The sequence below is a fragment of the Vanellus vanellus genome (genome assembly GCF_965231255.1).
Source record: "Vanellus vanellus genome assembly, chromosome: 1".
In the NCBI taxonomy this organism is placed as follows: domain Eukaryota; kingdom Metazoa; phylum Chordata; class Aves; order Charadriiformes; family Charadriidae; genus Vanellus; species Vanellus vanellus.
The window spans coordinates 188,080,068-188,099,646 of NC_138905.1; the positions used below are offsets into that span (position 1 = coordinate 188,080,068).

At 39.8% G+C, this 19,579-nt stretch overlaps 1 protein-coding gene across 1 annotated transcript in view; it reads right to left on the reverse strand.

The window, feature by feature from the left end:
- VWA8 (von Willebrand factor A domain containing 8) overlaps nucleotides 1-19,579 on the reverse strand; it is a gene marked incomplete at its 5' end in the record, with an annotated part of 200,290 nt that overhangs the window by 44,141 nt on the left and 136,570 nt on the right. Inside the window, 4 exons of the mRNA XM_082496817.1 lie at nucleotides 6,031-6,235; nucleotides 8,268-8,349; nucleotides 16,726-16,927; nucleotides 18,639-18,793. Coding sequence (XP_082352943.1) covers nucleotides 6,031-6,235; nucleotides 8,268-8,349; nucleotides 16,726-16,927; nucleotides 18,639-18,793 — 644 coding nt within the window. The remainder of the gene's footprint in view (nucleotides 1-6,030; nucleotides 6,236-8,267; nucleotides 8,350-16,725; nucleotides 16,928-18,638; nucleotides 18,794-19,579) is intronic.

The following is a 19,579-nucleotide window of genomic DNA, read 5'->3' on the forward strand; positions in this document are numbered from 1 at the left end:
ATCACATGCCTCATTTGACTTGTGATAGCCCCCAGGAAGATTCATTCCATAACTTTCTCAGGGACTGAAGTAAGACTGATGTGCCTGTCATTTCCTGGATCCTCCTTTAAGCCCTCCTTGTAGATGGGAGTGACATTAGCCTTCTTCCAGTCTTCCAGGACATCCCCCAATCTCCATGACTTTTCAAATATTATGGAGAGTGGCCTTGCAATGATGTCAGCCAGCTCTCTTAATACCCTCGGGTAGATAGTGTGAGGGCCCATCAATTTGTAGGCGTTAAGTTCCTGTAATAGTTTGCACACCATTTCTTCCTCCACTGACATTGGGTCCGTGTTTGCATCAACCTGGATTTTTACCAAGGCCTGGGGCCCAGCAGTGCTGGTAAAGACAGAGGTGGAGAAAGTGTTGAGAACATCTGCTTTTTCAGCATTGCCAGTGACTAATTCACCTCTCCTGTTTAACAGCAGGCCAATATTTTCCTTCTGCTTCTGCTTGTTGTTTACATACCTGAAGAACTCTCTCTTGTAATTTTTGACATCTCTGGCTAATTTCAATTTGAGCTGAGCTTTTGATTCTCTAACCACATCTCTGCACACCCTTGCAATGCCCTTGTAGTTCTTAAAGGGCACTTGTCTGCTTTTCCATCTCTAGTACGCTTCTCTTTTGATTTTGAGCAGACTCAAGCTCTCAGTTAAGCCAAAGGGGTCTATTGCTCTGCCTACTTCCCTTACTTTTAAAGGGGATGAACTGTTTTTGTGCTTCCAGAAGAGTGTTCTTGAAGAACTCCCAGCACTTGCTAACTCCTTTATCCTTCACAGAAGCTTCCCACAGAATCCCTCCCAACTGAGCTCTGAGCAAGCTGAAGTTTGCTCTTTTAAAATCTAAAATCTATGTCTTAGTACTAACTTTCAGCGTGCTCAGTAGGATCCCAAACTCCACAATATGTGGATCGTATTGTGATCACTGCCACCAAGGCTACCACTGACCGAGATATTACAAAGCAGGTTTTCTTGGTTTGTGAACATCAAGTCCACTAGTGTCTCGTTCCTGGTTGGCACATCTAATATTCGTATGAGGAAGCAGTCCTCTACGCATTCCAGGAGCTTGATGGATGACGTGAGCTGCTGTATTGTTCTTCCAACAAATGTCTGGGTAGTTGAAGTCACCCATAAGAACCAGGTTCTGCTGACCCAAAGCTTGCTTAAGTGACCCAAATATTGCTTCGTTGGCCTTATTGTCTTGGTTTGGAGGTTGGTAGCAGATGCCTGCTGTAAGATCCCCCTTGGAGATGACCCCTCTGATCTTGACCCAGAGGCATTTGATAGGGATTCCACAATTCACATAGTTGACCTCTATACAATTCAAGGTTCTCCTTAACATAGGATGTGACTGCTTCTCCTCTTCTTCCCTGTCTATCTTTATGAAATAGCCTGTAGCCATCTATCACGATCCTCCAGTCATGTGAGTCGTCCCACCATATTTCAGTTATTCCTATGATATCAGAACTTTCTGACTGGACGTGGAGCACCAGTTCCTCCTGTTTGTTGCCCAGGCTGCATGCATTGTTATACAAACACTTGAGGTGGTTGGTCTTCTGGTTCTCATCATGGGAGGCAGCTAAGGAACATTTGTCGCTGCTCTGGTTGGCCTGGCTTATTCCCCAGTTGGTTGCAATGGCGTGAGCGTTGCCACTTTGGACCCTCCCCCCAAGAGTGGGCCTCTGTCCTAGGCCAAAGAAATGTAAGCAATAACCATCCTTGAAGAAGCCAGTGTACTGTAGAACAGGCAGGCCTTGAGCTTTAAGATGTGGGATCTTCCAGTAGATGTGACACTGTTTTAGGACTACAGCAGAAATATGGGAAAATGGAAAGTTTTGGGTTTTTTTCTGCTTGTTAACTATTCACTTGGATAAAAATATTATTTCATTTCAAACTAGGTACCTGAATGTCTATGAGGAAGGCTTGCTACACTGCCAATAGAAAATGAGAGAGAAGAGTCCATAGGAAAACAAGAGTTGAAACTACATAACTCATTAGGCATTTATATATAGCCATGAACGCACAGCACTGGAATTTCAAAAACTCATCTCATGCACGTAAGAGATGATGCACCTACTGCAGACTCCATACACACATCAAATTAACACAGATACCAAAAATACCGCCAAAATAACCCCCTAAGAAATTGCAGGTAACAACAGTGTCATTTTTTGGATCAGTCAGATCACTTCTTTGGACAATCTTGTTACTGAAATAACAAGGGACTATCCTCAGCTTTGGGATGTCATTTTGCATGATGATATTGTCTACACAAGGATTGCCAAAAACGTTGTGATTCAGTTTTGAGGTTCATATATATATGTTATCAATAATTACAAGTCAGCTCTTTTGTAATCTTTGACCAAGTACATTTTTATGATCTCAACAGGTTTGGGTATGTCCTGGGCCTTTTGAAAACAACGGCATTTTGAGTATAATCTTCACATAGCATAAAATATTTTGGGCAACAGTCTACAGCAAGAGAACATTAAGTGGAATGAATACAGAAATAAATGGTTTTACTGATAATCACAGCATAAATGAAAAAAGATTGTATTGTGGAGAATTCAGGTGCCTAAAGGGCACAAAGCTTTATCACCTACTTAAATACCTCTAAATGATGCACCTTTTAATTACTTTTATGTAAGCACTCAGAGCTCAGTTGGGAGGGATAGGAAGCTTCCATGGAGGATAAATTAAAACATAAGACAATAACCTTCATTATCAAATATCTGAAAAGGATTCGAAAGACAATTTATATTTAAAATCTTGCCCTAAAAGTTTCATGGCAATAGACAGACACTGGTAAGTTTGTGTTACTTTTTGCATCAAAGGGTTATTGATAGAAATTAAATAGAAAAAACACTGATTACATTCTGATATAGTTGAGCTATTTTTTTTCAGTAAGCACTGTTTACTGTTATGTCTCATTTAGGTAGAATACTCAGTAAATAATGAAGTGACCTTGTTTTCGGAAACACCAAACAGTGGAAAAGCTCAACAATTTTTTGATTTCAAGTAAAGTTCATAGCTTTAGAAAATGCAGTGTTTTGTTTAGATATTGTATTGTAGGCACTCCAGTTTAATCATTTCAGAATACTGTAGTCATATTTTGAGTTTAAAAATTCAATAAATGAAGAAAATTTCTGACCTGCCTCTATAAACGCAAACTTATGTAAACATAAACCATTTTTCCAGAAAATAGTTTTGTAGCCTCAAGACTTCAGCAGTTTGAACTCTGCTGAGTACCAACAATACAAACCAAATGTTGACTATTTTGAAGACTGTGATGACATTATATCAAGGGAGCCTAATTACTGAGTTTAAGTGGAACAGCTGTTTGTTTTCCTCTGTTTCATTGCTTATGTTCATACAGCCTGTTTCTGAGATCTAATGTGTTTGTGAAAGCCAAAATGCAGCCCTAGAAAACAGTACCAACAATTCCAACCAAAGCCTGAAGAGTTGTTTCCACTTCTTTGAACCTATATTTATATTGAAAGCTCTCTAATCCTTTTTCTTTCAAAGGTCAGGAAGCTTCAGAGAGATTCTGTGTGTTTTTGCAGAACAGTGGTTCCCAATCACCTAGACAGGTCTTGTGTTAGTCTAAGACCATCATCATGAAGGGCAAATAAGATTTGCTAAGCCTGTAGCATCTTTGTGGGATGCAGCAATAGCAGCTATTAGGGTAGGGTAAACTAGGGTTGGATGGGGAATGAATCCTAGTGGTACGTGGAACACGACAATTTTCTTAAGTGAGTTTCTGCTACAAGATGATTTGGAATGGTGGGTTTGGTTAAGGAATTACAGATGCCTCATTAGACTCCAAGATACTTAACGTGAGCATGAGCATGAAACGTTATACAAAAGAAGGTGATTTTCATACACCAGAATGAACAGGTCAACATGAGGTTGCAAAATATCTCAAATTCTATAAAAACAGATACCAGGAAATATTTAGCTGCATCTTTCTTAGCAAATTAACTGTCTCTACAACAGGAAACACTGGCGTTCTTGCTATGCTTACCTTACACAGGGTATCTACATGAATATATTTTCAAGCTAACAGGATCCTTTCATTTCCAGAAATGAATGCCTTAATGAAGTACTGCTTTTATGTCTAGGTCCACTGAAAAATTGAGTTAAGTAGGAAAGGTGAAGGCCCTTATCTCCAAATAGCAAAGTACAGAGTTTACACAGCAAGTACATATCTATTATCTTATTGGATATGTACATAAAATAAAGCAAAAGAATTAATTTATTGCTTATTGATCTGTAATGCTTTGGTAAACAAAGTTTCTTAGGTCTCACTAACTTTCCATTTAAAGCAAAGGGTGTAAAGTAGAGAAAAAGAAGTTAGTGATAATCATGCAAGTCTGAAGATCACACAGAAGGATTTGTTTTAGCCCTTTAGCTCAAATCAAACAGTATGCCATTTTGAGTTCTGACAAACCAGTGGCTTGAGCCTGCGTTGACAGATAGAAAGAAGAAAGATAGTCTAAGAAGATTTTACCCTCTCACTAATTAGAGAGCCAGACTGTCAGGAGAGAAAAATTCTACAACAGAACTTGAACATTGCTTTTTGACTGTGGGAAAACTTCTCAGCCTTTTTTTTTTAAATGGTTACTTGACATGACTAGTTAAATGACTTAAAATTTTCTGATGATGTGTACTTTCCAGCCAGTATTCTCTAATATTTAGTTGACTACGATTGACAGTATATTGATACTGTTGAATAAAATTCGAGTTTATCAAAAAACATTAAAACAAGTAAAACTCTAACTGCTCCTCCTGGCTCTTAATTTCTACTACTCAACTTGATCAGTAAATGAAATTGGTCTGGTGAAAACCGACTATATCTGACCATAAGATGGTGCTAGTGCTACTGCATTGGTAATAAAAATGGCACTGGTAAAGCAACAAACAACCACACAAACATGCTACTGGGTAACAGCTTCCTTTTCTCATTACTTTATAAAAGGCATTTGCTGAGGTCCAGTAACAAGAACACAACAGTTCTTGCACAAGTTTCTGTAACTGCAAAACATCTTGTAGAAAAGGAGCTCACAGCGGGAAAAGAAAGTGAAAGAAGAGCTACATTTTTCTGCCTAATAAATCTCATTCACACTTGAGATAGCTGGGCACCTTGTAAAAAAAATGAGAGAGATCTACTTTAGAAAAGACTCATCCCGTTTCTCCATTCTAATGTACTGTGAGAGTTGTTACAGATTTTTAAGAAACAAATAATTGCAATTGTTGATATAGACAGACTCTTTCCAGTGAAAAGTAGAGAAGTTCCCCTAATGCACACTTGTTCTTCGAAGTAAAGTGATACCTTCTCCAATCGCTAACAGACATTAAAGATGCAATTGAACAGTCCTGAATTTTCCCTTTGTGTTGCAATGGTAATCATACATATTAGCCAGTACATTAACACTTGCATATACATACATGCATGCACAGCATACATGTATATGTACAACATTCCACAAGAGAACATGGCCGTATGGAGATCCTTGTAACTCTGCTCAGCTGAGAGAATTTGCAAAATTAGCCAAAGGCACTACTGTGAGCTCAAGGCATCTTCCACCTACGTTTCATGTTTCTTTTCTAAAGTACAAACACAATAATTTTTTCCAAGTATTTGAACTTTGGAAAAGTATATGCTTTCCTTAAAAATTAATTTCATTATTCTACATTTTGAAAGCTGAAGTTAAAAATCAGCAGGAGATAAAGAATTCATTTGCATTTAAATGTGCTGGAATTTGGCACAAATACAAACAGTGCAAGACAAAGAGATTGTCAGTAACCATAATTATAGGGGTCACAAATAAGCTTTCTAATTAAGCTATTGTGTTTTTTCTTTCAATGAAAACATCTATTCAACTTTTCTCGAAGGCATATTTCTGCTTCATGGTGTTTTTCAACACAGCTCTCCCTTGACACCTCTCCCAGATGAAAATTCATTTGCATCATGAGCTTTGTGAACTCCTACCTGCACAGGACGACCGTCTTCTTGGCCAATCATGTTCCTCCAGTCCTGCAGCGACCGCTGGAGGCTGTCCAGCCCGGTCTCCCAAAGCCTCACACCGCCTCCCATGTCCACACTGACCAAACCTACTTTACCCAGTGGTGCCAACAAAGCATCAGCATCTGAGATCTTAGAGAGCCAAGATGTATAAGGAGAGAGAGATTGTGATCTGAAAAACAAGAATTAATGTGATTTTTCTTGAAGCTGCAATTAAAAAGAGCATGAGTATTTCTGTAGTTAAGGTGGCAATTAAATGAAATTACATCCTCATTCCGTGAGAGACTGTAACTAAGCCCTGCAGACCTGCTATTTTATCTGAAACATTCCATCTACTTAAAGTGAATGTGGTTGAAAGATACTCGTCAGTATAAAAAGCAGTATAAAAGACCAGGCTGAATGGGAATGTGTTCACAGTATCACAGTATGCTAGGGATTGGAAGGGACCTCAAAAGATCATCTAGTCCAATCCCCCTGTCGGAGCAGGAACACCTAGATGAGGTTGCACAGGAAGGCAGTTGCACAGTTAGGCGTTGCCTAACCCACTGCTATATCTCATCTACCTGAAGAAAATCACTTTACAAAAGCTATAAAGAATATGAAAAATTTAGAAATGTGTTACAGAAAAATACAAATATACAAAAGAAATAGGAGAGAACATGACCTGGGCACTGAGGAAAACACCTATCAGCTTAATGTAACACCTTTCTCTAGTGCTTTAATAAAAAAGGATGTTATAAACACTCATTTAAAAATGGCACAGCTTTATGCACAGAGAATCTTAGCACTGTTTTATACAGTCATCTTGCAGACAAAAATTTACTGCTGAAACAGAGGCCCCAATAGCTACATAATAAGAGGGGATATTTAGATAAAGTATGAAAGATTCTTTGCATTTTTTCAGTATTGTTAATGACATGCATAATGACTTGGCAACTTGCACTAATGCAACAATTAATAATCTTCGATGATAAAAGATGCAGTAACACATATGCTTCTACCTAAGACTGAAATTGCCATGTACTAATTCAACTGAAGAAGAGTTATCATAGCATTTGACCAGGCTACCTATGCCAGAAGGAGGAAAGCTTCTTAGATTTTAGCATAGAACTATTCATATATATGAAAAGTCACTTAATTTGTCAGTTCTTAATGGAGTACATTTTCAAATCTGGACTTCCACTCAGATTTGCCATAAATAGCTTAAATCCTCATACTAGGTTAAGGGTCATGATGTTAAAATTTGGCTTTGTAATTTCTTATAAAATCCTAGTGTAAATTAAAGTGTGATTCACTACTATTTCTTTGTTAATGCCTTACATTTTTGAATGACTGTGCAAGATGTAGGCCAATGGGTCAATTATGGATCCAATTTTGGTCCAAAATTAATTCTCTATTAATTCAAAAATTCCACAGAAGATTAATGAAGCAGAATTATTTAAATAAGAATCAATTAATACTATCAAAACCAACATATACTGGACAGAATTTTAAAAGAAGTATAAAATTCCTATTTAAAATTCCTATTTGCTATTTAAAACAAAAAACTTTATTACTAGGGCAGTGGAAAAAAACAATTTGTAACCAAAATATATTTATCCCATAAAATATTTGCAAATGTGCTCTACAATGGCAAGAGAGAAATGTTAAAACCATACAGAAGCCACATAGTCTGGCTATTTTAATGTATCATGCAAGATACTTGTGTATCATGCAAGATATTTGTGAGGTAATGTATATTTTCCAAAGGGAGAACCAAAACATAGAGAAGCTCAAGTTATTTTCAACGTGAACTTCATATTGGACCAGGACTTGATTCCTGGTTTCCTAACACCTAGATCTGGCTATCTTTGTTAGACCCTAAAGACAGAGAAAAGGGAAATGAAAATAAAGACAACAAAACAAAATGGAAGAGGACAGAGGATAAAGCAGGTGAAGAGGGAGAAAGTGCAAAGGGAATGAAAATCAGAAGATGAAGCTACCTTTCATATTTACTAATTAACTGCTATGTTTTCATTGCTATCACCTAGTAAACAGATAAAAAATATGCTGCAACAGTTGCAGAATTTTACACACTAAGTATGAGTTATTCTTATTTTCCACATCAGAAAAAATATTTGCTTATCCTGAAATAATATCGCACACTAAATTCTCTTTGCTTTTCCTGCAAGACAGAAGCTGCTCTAATCAATAAAATCAGTTACCTCGGAATAGCAATGTATTTGATTTTCTTTGAGTTAAGATCTGTTACTTCCAAGTATCCAGCCGCGTGTGGAGGAGTGACATCTGAAAATAAACAAACATGTTATTTTCCTGCTGCATGATTAACTGGTTATTGCATTTGCATTTAACAGATTAGATCTAAACATTTCATTTTACAGTACCTGTCAGAAAATGATAAGCTTTCACATTCAACACAGGAGTATAACTTGCAAATACGGAACTGTTTTACTATTGTGATAGTGAGCAACCAGACAGGCACTATTATAAAAGAACAATGCATTTGCATAGCAAATGTCAAAATTACACACAAATATAGCCCTACTCACAAAAGCACTAATCAGGCATTAATGCAGTCCCTAACTCACCGCTTTAATCTGCCACTGACGATGTCAGATGTATTTCTGACTTTAAAAGCATATTGAGGAATACCTCAAAACATTGTGCTTATGATTCCCACTTGAAAATTTCTCAATAATATTAACCTAAATATTGTTGCCTTAAATTGGACCATTCTTTTGGCAGGTAGATTCTCTGTATGCAAAGATTTTATACCTCCACAGTAAATAGCCCTAGACTATCAGGCACTTAATATTCTGTTTATAGACAGTTTCATGAATATAGCTAATACTATGGTCCCTCTCTCAGAAATAGATTTCTGCATGTGTCTGTGTCTGCCTACATTGGCTTTTGCCAACATATGCGTACACTCTGTCTGGGCTCAGAAGTGGCTTCCAGTTAGGAGCTAGCTTTCATCTGCTTGGAGTAAATTGAGGAACTTAAGTTTTTCAGAAAAGAAACCAGAAGACTGAATTACGCTGCATAGAATAGCTAAAAAATATCATGATTGCAAGATGAAAGCAAGTCCAGATTTCCTTCTGAAACACCTCCTTGAAATGAAGGACAGCCTGATGTTACCTGCAGAAGTGTTGACGATTGCATACAGCACACACAGAAAAGACCAGTATGATCTGCAGTATAAGGGGATCTAACATTCAAATGAATATAAAGAACAATCCACAACCACCCTTTATGCATATCTACTGTATCTACGTACCTATAGTACACATAGTACATATAGTGCACCCTCAGCAAGTTTGCCGATGATACCAAGCTGTTTGGTGAGGTAGACACGCTGGAGGAGAGGGATGCCATCCAGAGGGACCTGGACAGGCTGGAGAGGTGGGCCCAAGCCAACCTCATGCACTTCAACAAGGCCAAGTGCAAGGCCCTACATCTGGGTTGGGGCAATCCCAAGCACAAATACAGGCTCAGCGGGGAATGGCTGGAGAGCAGACCTGAGGAGAAGGACCTGGGGGTGCTGATTGATGAGAAGCTCAATATGAGCCAGCAGTGTGTGATTGCAGCCCAGAAGGCCAACCCTATCCTGGGCTGCATCAAAAGAAGTGTGGCCAGCAGGTCAAAGGAGGTGATTCTGCCCCTCTACTCCACTCTCGTGAGACCCCACCTGGAGTACTGCATCCAGCTCTGGAGTCCCCAACATAAGAAGGACATGGACCTGCTGGAGCGTGTCCAGAGGAGGACCACGAGGATGATGCGAGGGCTGGAGCACCTCTCCTATGAGGAGAGGCTGAAAGAGTTGGGGCTGTTCAGCCTGCAGAAGAGAAGGCTCTGGGGAGTTCTTATTGCGGCCTGCCAGTACCTAAAGGGAGCCTCCAGGAGAGCTGGGGAAGGACTTTTTACTAGGGCAAGTAGCGATAGGATGAGGGAGAATGGCTTCAAACTGGAAGAGGGCAGGTTCAGATTGAACTGTAGGAAGATGTTTTTCACTTTGAGGGTGGTAAGGCACTGGAACAGGTTGCCCAGAGGAGTTGTTGAGCCCCCATGCCTGAAGGTGTTCAAGGCCAGGCTGGACGTGGTCTTGGGCAACCTGGTCTAGTGGGAGGTGTCCCTGCCTATGTCAGGGGGGTTGGAACTCGATGATCTTCAAGGTCCTTTCCAACCTAAACCATTCTATGATTCTATGATATCTACAGTAGCACATCTGTTGACTTTACTCATCATTATCAAAATGGAAATATCAAACACATTGGGAACAGGAAAAAAAATTCTGGAAAAATGCAGGTTTGTGGACCACAGAGCACTTTTTGTTTTGCCTACATTTTGGTACTGTTTTAAAATGTGCTCTCTCTTTAGGTAGTAATGAAGAATAAGATATACATTAAAAATTCTGATGAAAATCTAGAACATAGAGCTGATACTGAATGGGAAGGGGTAGACTGTTGGATAAGAATTAAAAATTAAGTTAATAAATTAGGGGTAGAACACAAATTAACCAAATGAAATTATAAAAAGACAAAGGATTGCAGAGTAGAAAGCTGAAGAAAAGGTAATCAAATATTTAAATGCCACACAGAAACAACTGGCCAGGCCCCAGAACTGCACATGAACATCAAACAAGTGCAGTTTGTTTCTCTTTTGCTGAAGCCCCACGGAGAAGAATAGCGACACACAGCTCTAGACATCCAACTTTAAGGAAGACATAGGCACATGAGATAGTCCTGGGTGTGACAAAGACGTTAGAACAGATGGGCTATAAGGACAAATGTAAGGAATTAACTTTTTTTTTTGTCTAAAAAGAGACTTTATTTAAAAAAAAAAACAAACATGTCCCATAATATTGAAGAGATTCTTCTAAAGAGAGCAATACTATCCTGACTGAGTGGAGGTGACATGAAGTATTCAGTTTTGTTTACAGCAAAAAAAGCTGGATACCAGGAAAAGCCTTTCTTATACAAGGAGAGTGAAGCATTGCAATAGGCCAATTGTTTGACAAACATCAGTTAAGAACAGTCTAAACATGTGTCATCCTGTCCTTATATAAATAGGTGGACCAGATGATGTGTTGAGGTTATTCTTGTAACTGTGTGTTATACTACATGTTGTTGCAGTTGCTATCACACTAACAGAGATACACACTCAGTAACAGACTGTTATTTTATATTCATATATGGAAAGTGCTGAGAATCCAAGTAAATATTTGCTCTCAAGTAGCCCTCATTTCTACAGCCTTGTTTTCAGAATAAACATTAATACTTATTTGCTGGATTCTGCCATGATCGCTTGTCTGAGTTTATATTTTGTGGCCATACATCTATTTGGCAGTCTTTGGGGAAATTACTACTATGTTTCTTTTCAAACATAACTATTATCCTGGTTTACAGTTCCAATAAAACATAAAGGAAATTATTTCTTTGCTTGTTATTCCTGGAACAGTTTTGGTAATACATACTGGAGTACACTAGAGTTTGGCTGAGTACTTTGAATTATTAATAGAAATGGAAGGCTGTGTGCCAGAACTGACCAGTTGTCCAAGAAGATGAGAAAGAAAGCCTGATAGATATGCAAACTGAAGCACGAATATAAAACAATTTCTCAAAGGCAACATAAGAATTAGTGCAGGAACTTCAAGGGACTGCCACATACTTGATTTTATGTAATAGGATGCCTTTGCTTCACTATACCATCTCCCAGGAAAGGAAACAAAGACTTATGAATGAAGCCTTATACAACTTTCGTAGGTAAGTAACTGCGGGTTTCCAATGCAGAAACAACAGCACAGATGAATCACCAAATGTCCAAAGGCCCCAAAGGCAGCACAATCAGGAATAAGCAACACTAAATCTGCAAGGGACCAGGACTGTTAAGCAGCTACTGAATCTCAAATGGACACTGTAAGGGCTAGTACCTTATAATCTCACCTTCCAAGTGAGTACATGAATGCATGGGTCTTTTCTTCTGTCTTCCTGTTTTGACTTGGAAAGATTTTGGATTCATGCCACAACAATGGCAATACTAGGTCCCTCTAATCTAGTATCCTGTCTCCAAGAGTAATTAGATGCTTGAAAAGTGTAAGAACTGGAAAAGCCCATGGTATTTTTACCAAGTCATCAGCCAGTTCCAATCTAGGGGCTCCTTAAGCTGCATGTGGTGTCTATGGGGTGGGTTTTTTTGTATATCTATTTAGTAACTTTCCATGAGTTTGTCCAGTTTTCCTTTGGATGCCATGTTTCAGCATTCACAACATCCTTTGGGAAGCAGTTTCACAGTTTGGTTCCCTGCTCTGTGAAGAACCACCTCTTTTTTGTTTGTTTTAATGAATTTCCAACCAGCTTCATTAGCTGCCCCCTAACTCTGGTACCGACTGTAAAATTTTTGCTTTTTCCACATCTCCATGCCATACATGTTCTTGTAGAACTCCACCGTATCCCCCTTTCCTGATCTTGTCTCTAAATGCAGGAGATTTGGCTGACATAATATTGCTCATCTTTGTTGCCCTTGTCTGAACTTATCCCAGTTCAGCCTTCTCCCACCTTGGGACAGTGGACCAAAAATACACAGTGTTAAAGACACATGAATTTACACAACAGCACAAAGATGTTCTCTGGTTTTGCCTCTGTTTTCCCTCCTTTCCCTTCCCTTCCCTTCCCTTCTTCCCTTCTCCCTTCTCCCTTCTCCCTTCTCCCTTCCCCCTTCCCCTCCCCCTTCCCTTCCCCCTTCCCTTCCCCCTTCCCTTCCCCCTCCCCTTCCCCCTCCCCTTCCCCCTTCCCTTCCCCCTTCCCTTCCCCTCCCCTTCCCCCTCCCCTTCCCCCTCCCCTTCCCCCTCCCCTTCCCCTCCCCTCCCCTCCCCTCCCCTCCCCTCCCCTCCCTCCCCTCCCCTCCCCTCCCCTCCCCTCCCCTCCCCTCCCCTCCCCTCCCCTCCCCTCCCCTCCCCTCCCCTTCTCCCTTCCCTTCTCCCTTCCCTTCTCTTCCCCTTCTCCCTTCCCTTCTCCCTTCCCTTCTCCCTTCCCTTCTCCCTTCCCTTCTCCCTTCCCTCTCCCTTCCCTTCTCCCTTCCCTTCTCCCTTCCCTTCTCCCTTCCCTTCTCCCTTCCCTTCTCCCTTCCCTTCTCCCTTCCCTTCTCCCTTCCCTTCTCCTTCCCTTCTCCCTTCCCTTCTCCCTTCCCTTCTCCCTTCCCTTCTCCCTTCCCTTCTCCCTTCCCTTCTCCCTTCCCTTCTCCCTTCCCTTCTCCCTTCCCTTCTCCCTTCCCTTCTCCCTTCCCTTCTCCCTTCCCTTCTCCCTTCCCTTCTCCCTTCCCTTCTCCCTTCCCTTCTCCCTTCCTTCTCCCTTCCCTTCTCCCTTCCCTTCTCCCTTCCCTTCTCCCTTCCCTTCTCCCTTCCCTTCTCCCTTCCCTTCTCCCTTCCCTTCTCCCTTCCCTTCTCCCTTCCCTTCTCCCTTCCCTTCTCCCTTCCCTTCTCCCTTCCCTTCTCCCTTCCCTTCTCCCTTCCCTTCTCCCTTCCCTTCTCCCTTCCCTTCTCCCTTCCCTTCTCCCTTCCCTTCTCCCTTCCCTTCTCCCTTCCCTTCTCCCTTCCCTTCTCCCTTCCCTTCTCCCTTCCCTTCTCCCTTCCCTTCTCCCTTCCCTTCTCCCTTCCCTTCTCCCTTCCCTTCTCCCTTCCCTTCTCCCTTCCCTTCTCCCTTCCCTTCTCCCTTCCCTTCTCCCTTCCCTTCTCCCTTCCCTTCTCCCTTCCCTTCTCCCTTCCCTTCTCCCTTCCCTTCTCCCTTCCCTTCTCCCTTCCCTTCTCCCTTCCCTTCTCCCTTCCCTTCTCCCTTCCCTTCTCCCTTCCCTTCTCCCTTCCCTTCTCCCTTCCCTTCTCCCTTCCCTTCTCCCTTCCCTTCTCCCTTCCCTTCTCCCTTCCCTTCTCCCTTCCCTTCTCCCTTCCCTTCTCCCTTCCCTTCTCCCTTCCCTTCCCTTCCCTTCCCTTCCCTTCCCTTCCCTTCCCTTCCCTTCCCTTCCCTTCCCTTCCCTTCCCTTCCCTTCCCTTCCCTTCCCTTCCCTTCCCTTCCCTTCCCTTCCCTTCCCTTCCCTTCCCTTCCCTTCCCTTCCCTTCCCTTCCCTTCCCTTCCCTTCCCTTCCCTTCCTTTTTTTGACTGCTACTGAGCTTTGAACTGGTATTTTAATGAAATTATCTGTCATAACACCAAAACCATGCTCTTGAGATGTTCTGATTGGCCTCATAATTTTAGATGTAGAATTAGGACTCTCTCTTTCTTCCTTTACGTACATTGTGTTTATCTATCCTGAATCTGCCATTTCTACTGCAGTCAGCATTGTAGTCCTTCTGTAATCCTTCATGGTGAATCTTTATTCTACCACGAATAATAACCAGTATCATCAGCAAACACTGTCACCTCACTGTTCATTCATGTTTCCATTTTTTTTTCCATGACCATGCTGAGTAGCGCAGGTCTTGGTATGACTCCACTTATAGCTCTTCTTCTACTAGAAAAACTGACCATTAACTGAAAAATGGAAATGTCTGAAGTCCTGAAAAAAGGCTACTGAATAGAAAACCTAGAGTCTTCCTCAGGTCCAATTTAATTGTATCAGCAAGGTCAAATTAAAAATGATTCAGTTAAGATCAATTTTGGTAATTCATAAATTAAAACATCATTTAGAAAAGAAAAATCAATTATAATGATCTTCAAGAAGGCCTTACATCTTTCAACTTAAATGGCCATAAAGCACTGTACAAACTATACCTCATAGAATTTTCTATAAATTTAAAGCTATCAATCACTATTCATGAATATATTTCACCATAGTTGAGGGAAAAAAAAAGTTAGTATCTTGTTCAGCTATAACAACAGATACAAAATAAATTACTCAGTCAGACAGAAACCAATTCTTAGACAGATGATTTGCTCAGGTCACTGGTATTCAGGATTCACGAAGAATGTCCCCTGGTTTTTAATTATGCTAATCTAGCATTATAAATTGTTACATACCACAGCAATTTAAAAGACTTTTAGAAATAACTGTCAAGATCTCAAATTTAGGTATCATTTGAAAGCACTGTATCCCTCCCACACTCACAAATTAATAAACTAATTTTAACAAAAGCTCAGAAGATTTACCTTCTGAATTTTTATACCATCCACTTCAGAGACAGATTATTTTTTTTTACCATGAAGGCCTGAAAAAAATGACCCAGTCTGATCCTTCAGCAGTTTATAATGCATGAAAAGATTACAGCCTGAAGTGGTATAATTAGTTCCAATATCATCATGCTAACTCTTACTATGTTTTATAAAGTTTAATCTTTTTAAAAGCTAACCTTTTCTTTACAAATGTAGGTAACTTCAGTTTTCTATCCTGTTTGCATCCTTGACTTTGCTTCTTTAGTCAAGTAAATGTTTTATCCTTTTAGTAATAAATAATCTGCCTTAAATGAAGGCAGACATATGAGATCATTTATTTTGTAAAAGGGAGTTAATTTGGAGTAAAGCATTTATTGTGGGACAGAGAGTTCACATACAGAACAAATCATGAATAGCTTCTTGAGCTGAATTCGAAAAATCTGCCATTCTACCATATACAAATATTTTTGGAGTTTTCTCTTTTGATAGTGACCTTTCCTTGGAGATTTCTAGAGGTAATTAATGCAAAACTCAAAAAGGCTGTTATTCAGCACTAATGAGTATATTTTTAGTTATTGGCTGAAGAAGTTAAAGATACAATGATAACACAAAGCTTGGCATGGTAGCACAAAAAAGTCTGAAGGTCTGTAGTCTATACCTGCTTTATTAGTGTACAAGCAGGGGATGGTTTTGCTGTATGCGAATGTTGCTCATGCAACATCCTCTTGGTCAAGAGAAGAACTAAAGAAGCCTGGGTCTCTTCAGTTTGGAGAGAAGACAAGTGACTGAAGTTTATAAAGTCATGAAGGTGATGGTTAAGGTGAATGCAGAACTGTCATTCATGCAACCCTGCAATGCTAGATCAAGGGGCACTTGATAAACCTGGTAGCAGATCAGTTGATCACAGAGAGCAGTGAACCTGTGAGCTTGGTGTGGAGACACACGAGTTCAAAGAGGGACCAGACAAACTTGTGGACAACAGGTCCATAAAAGGAGATTTCAAGGCTGAGGCAGGGATGTCCCCTGCAACATCTCTAGCAAAACAACTGCAAATGTTGAGAAAGTATGAAGGGAAAGACACAGAAGTGGCCAGGCTCACATGCATTCCCAAAATAACCTCTCCTATTAGCCCTGCTGGAGACAGAAGACTGAGCTAGAGGGACAACAGATTGGTCTTATCACTGCATGTCTGTGTGGCACTGAGCAAAGGCTGGAAATACTGGCAAAGGCTGACTGCTGAACTAGAATGATCATATTACTGTAGCTGGTTCCCAGTGCGGAGAGAGGGAGATCCCGTCTACTGGGATACTCACAGTGTAGGTAGCCTGCTAATTCCTCAGAAGTATAATTTAGCACATTAATAAAATCCAAATTAGTTTTACAAATGAGTGCAACGAACTCATTCCTCAAATGCTTGCTTTGTGACTCTTGAAAAACATTTTGGAGAAATTAATGAGTGATTGCAGTTTACAAAACAAAAACAAGTGCGCACAGTTGTTGCAGCACAAGTATTTGAACCTCTTACCTTTTGGGTAAATGTCTTTCAACGGCACATCTCCAGGTGCTAAAATTCTGACTATTTGATTAGAAGCCAATAAAGTTGCACAATTGGTTTGTTTTGCAGCTCCTGTTTTCCTCCGGGCTCCATAATAAAATGGATCAGAAGGAGAAGCACGTTTGCGACTCAGAGAGGAGTTTCTTTTCCAGCTATACACTTCACTAGGAGACTGTAAGAGAGAAGGAGTCTACTGAACCAAATGTTACTATTATTGAGCCTAAGAACAAATGTTTCTTGTAAGTTCCACTTCTTACCTAATTTCAAATCAAATGTAGCAACTGTGGTTAGCTTTCATGTCACCACATGACAAGGAAAAGACCTGGATTATTTTGTCATTAAAAACTGCCAGAGGTGTGAAAAACAACAGACCACCTACACAAGTTTTACGAGATTCTTTGAAGATCCAAAGTTGAATCAACTTTTTTTTTTCACATTGAGCCAAGAAAGCATTGAAATAACCTAATCTGGAATCACTATGTAACAAACTGTTATCATAATCTAAGTTTCCACTAATGTAGATAACTGCAAACAGATTATTTCAGTAGTGAATTCAAAGCTAGGCATTAAGGCTGGGATTTGGCTCCCAGTGCAGAGACATAAATGTAGGTGTCCACATGTGAGCCAGGTGCTTCATCTCCCGTTATAGTCAGTAGGGCCTAGAGAATAAATCAGCTCATCTTGAAGAAGGCCTCTATGTTTGGTCAGCTGAGCATCGCTGCTACAAATTACAGCTTAGATACCCTGTTCCTACTAAATACCTACACCATAAACACTAAACACGGAATCTGAAGTTTTGTCCCACCACCCTCACATTCACCTTTAGCACTCTCTCTTTGACATTCACATGGACATTTAAAACCAATTATAAGGAAAGACAGGGCCTAGTCTAAATCAAGGAGAACAAAATGCTTCAGCACCAGTGTTGGTATTGAAGTGTGTAGCATCTTTAGTACTACCTCCTTTTTCCAGCAATAAACTCACATCTATTATAAATAATATGAAAAGCTAGTATAACCATCAGCAAATCAAGTAAAACTCAAAAGCTAATGGCAAAGACAAGGAACGTCTTATTGACAAAAACATATTTTTGAATCCTTTTGGATTTCAGAGGATTTTCTTTAATCATTTGGCTTTCCCAAAGTTCACGTCTGTTAACAGTTAAATTTTTAATGTGCCCCAATTTATTAAGCAGACATGGCATAGAATCATTTATTCCATAAGCACCACCCTTTTTATGTATCACTAGATAAGAAATATAAATAAATCCAAAGAATTAAGCATACTGCTTTTATTTTCCTGTGTTTACCTCTACTTGCAACAGCCTTAGTCATCACACTGTTAAGTTTCACTTTCTTTTCTGGTCCTTTTCTATTTGTGTCACAGGAGTGAGCACAACGATATGCAGTATTTACACTTAACTACATTATTAAATAGTGAAGAGGCTGTATAGTTTTGGTACCATTTTGGGGATCTTTTTTCTTTTTCTTAAATCTAGAGTCTTGCTAGCTGCTGCACACTGACCAAAAAGTTCACACTGAACAGTCCAAAGTGATACTGACATCCTTTTTCTCAGTGGTTATATTTAATTAAAAATCTACAAAACCACAGAATTTAGAAAATATTCCTTTTCCCAGCACTATTCAGACTTACCTACAATGAATTTTGTCTGTGCTAGACACTGTTGTTGAATTTTTTATTATTTCAAACTCCACTGAAATCCCTCTAGATTAGACTACCCTGCCAAACGGTGTACACTACATGAATTCGTCATTTACTGTCATTCCCTTCTTTTTCTGTATCATTTGGTAAACAGGTACTTAACTGGTTACAGAATAAATGAGATCATATTACTTCATTGTATAGTAATGCTGAGTATTTACCAAGAGGTCTGGGAAACCAATAACAATAGTAGCGTAATTATGTTCATCTGAGAAAATCCTGTTGGGGGAGCTGATCTTTTGTCCCACAGCTGCACTGAGGTTTTCTGAAGATAGCTGGTCACTCGAAACTGCATGCGGCACACACGGCTCTGACGCTAAACAGGGAAATTAAACGAAATGAAAGTCATTAAATCCAGATGTGCAATAGGAAACAATATTAACTGTAAGAGTGCTGAGCACTGATCATTGCTATTACTTTGACCATAAAATTACTAAAAAGCAGAAGATTTGATTATACTATACTCTAACACAGAAATGAAGTCAGAAGATAATGTTATTTATTTGTAAAGTTAAGTACTAGTTAAGTACTTAAAATCAGGAAATTCTAGCTTTGTAGTTGCTTATACCACTTAATTTTGCCCTCTGCTGTGCAAATGAGGCAGGAAGCCTATGGAGTAGAACAGCATGTGATCTCATTGAAGATTGTTATAATGCAAATGCACAAAAAGGCAAAATGTAGGTTTGCAGAGGTAAGTGTCAACGTGACATTTCTTGGTAGCTGTCTTGCTGTCTTTGCAATTTAAATAATGTTATTTGTAACACATTTCTGGTAAATAATGGTCTAGTTTTCTTTTTCTTAAAGCTAGGGAAAACTAAATTTTATTCTGTGTAACTGTAACAGCCCTTTACCTTGCCTGAAATTATCAACACAGTCAGAACCCGCTATCTTTAGTTCTGCAGCATACACTGTTTCCACTTCAATGGGCAGACTATCTCGGTTACCTGGCAGCAGGAGAAAATCTTTCCTCCCTCAAAGGATGAATGGGCTACTGGTTTGGGTCAGTGGCAAACCCACACTGGTCTACCTTTTCTTAGTTCTCCTGCCACAGGTTGTGCCTCAAAGAATGATAGCAGGCTGAAGATGTTACATTCGGGGTTTG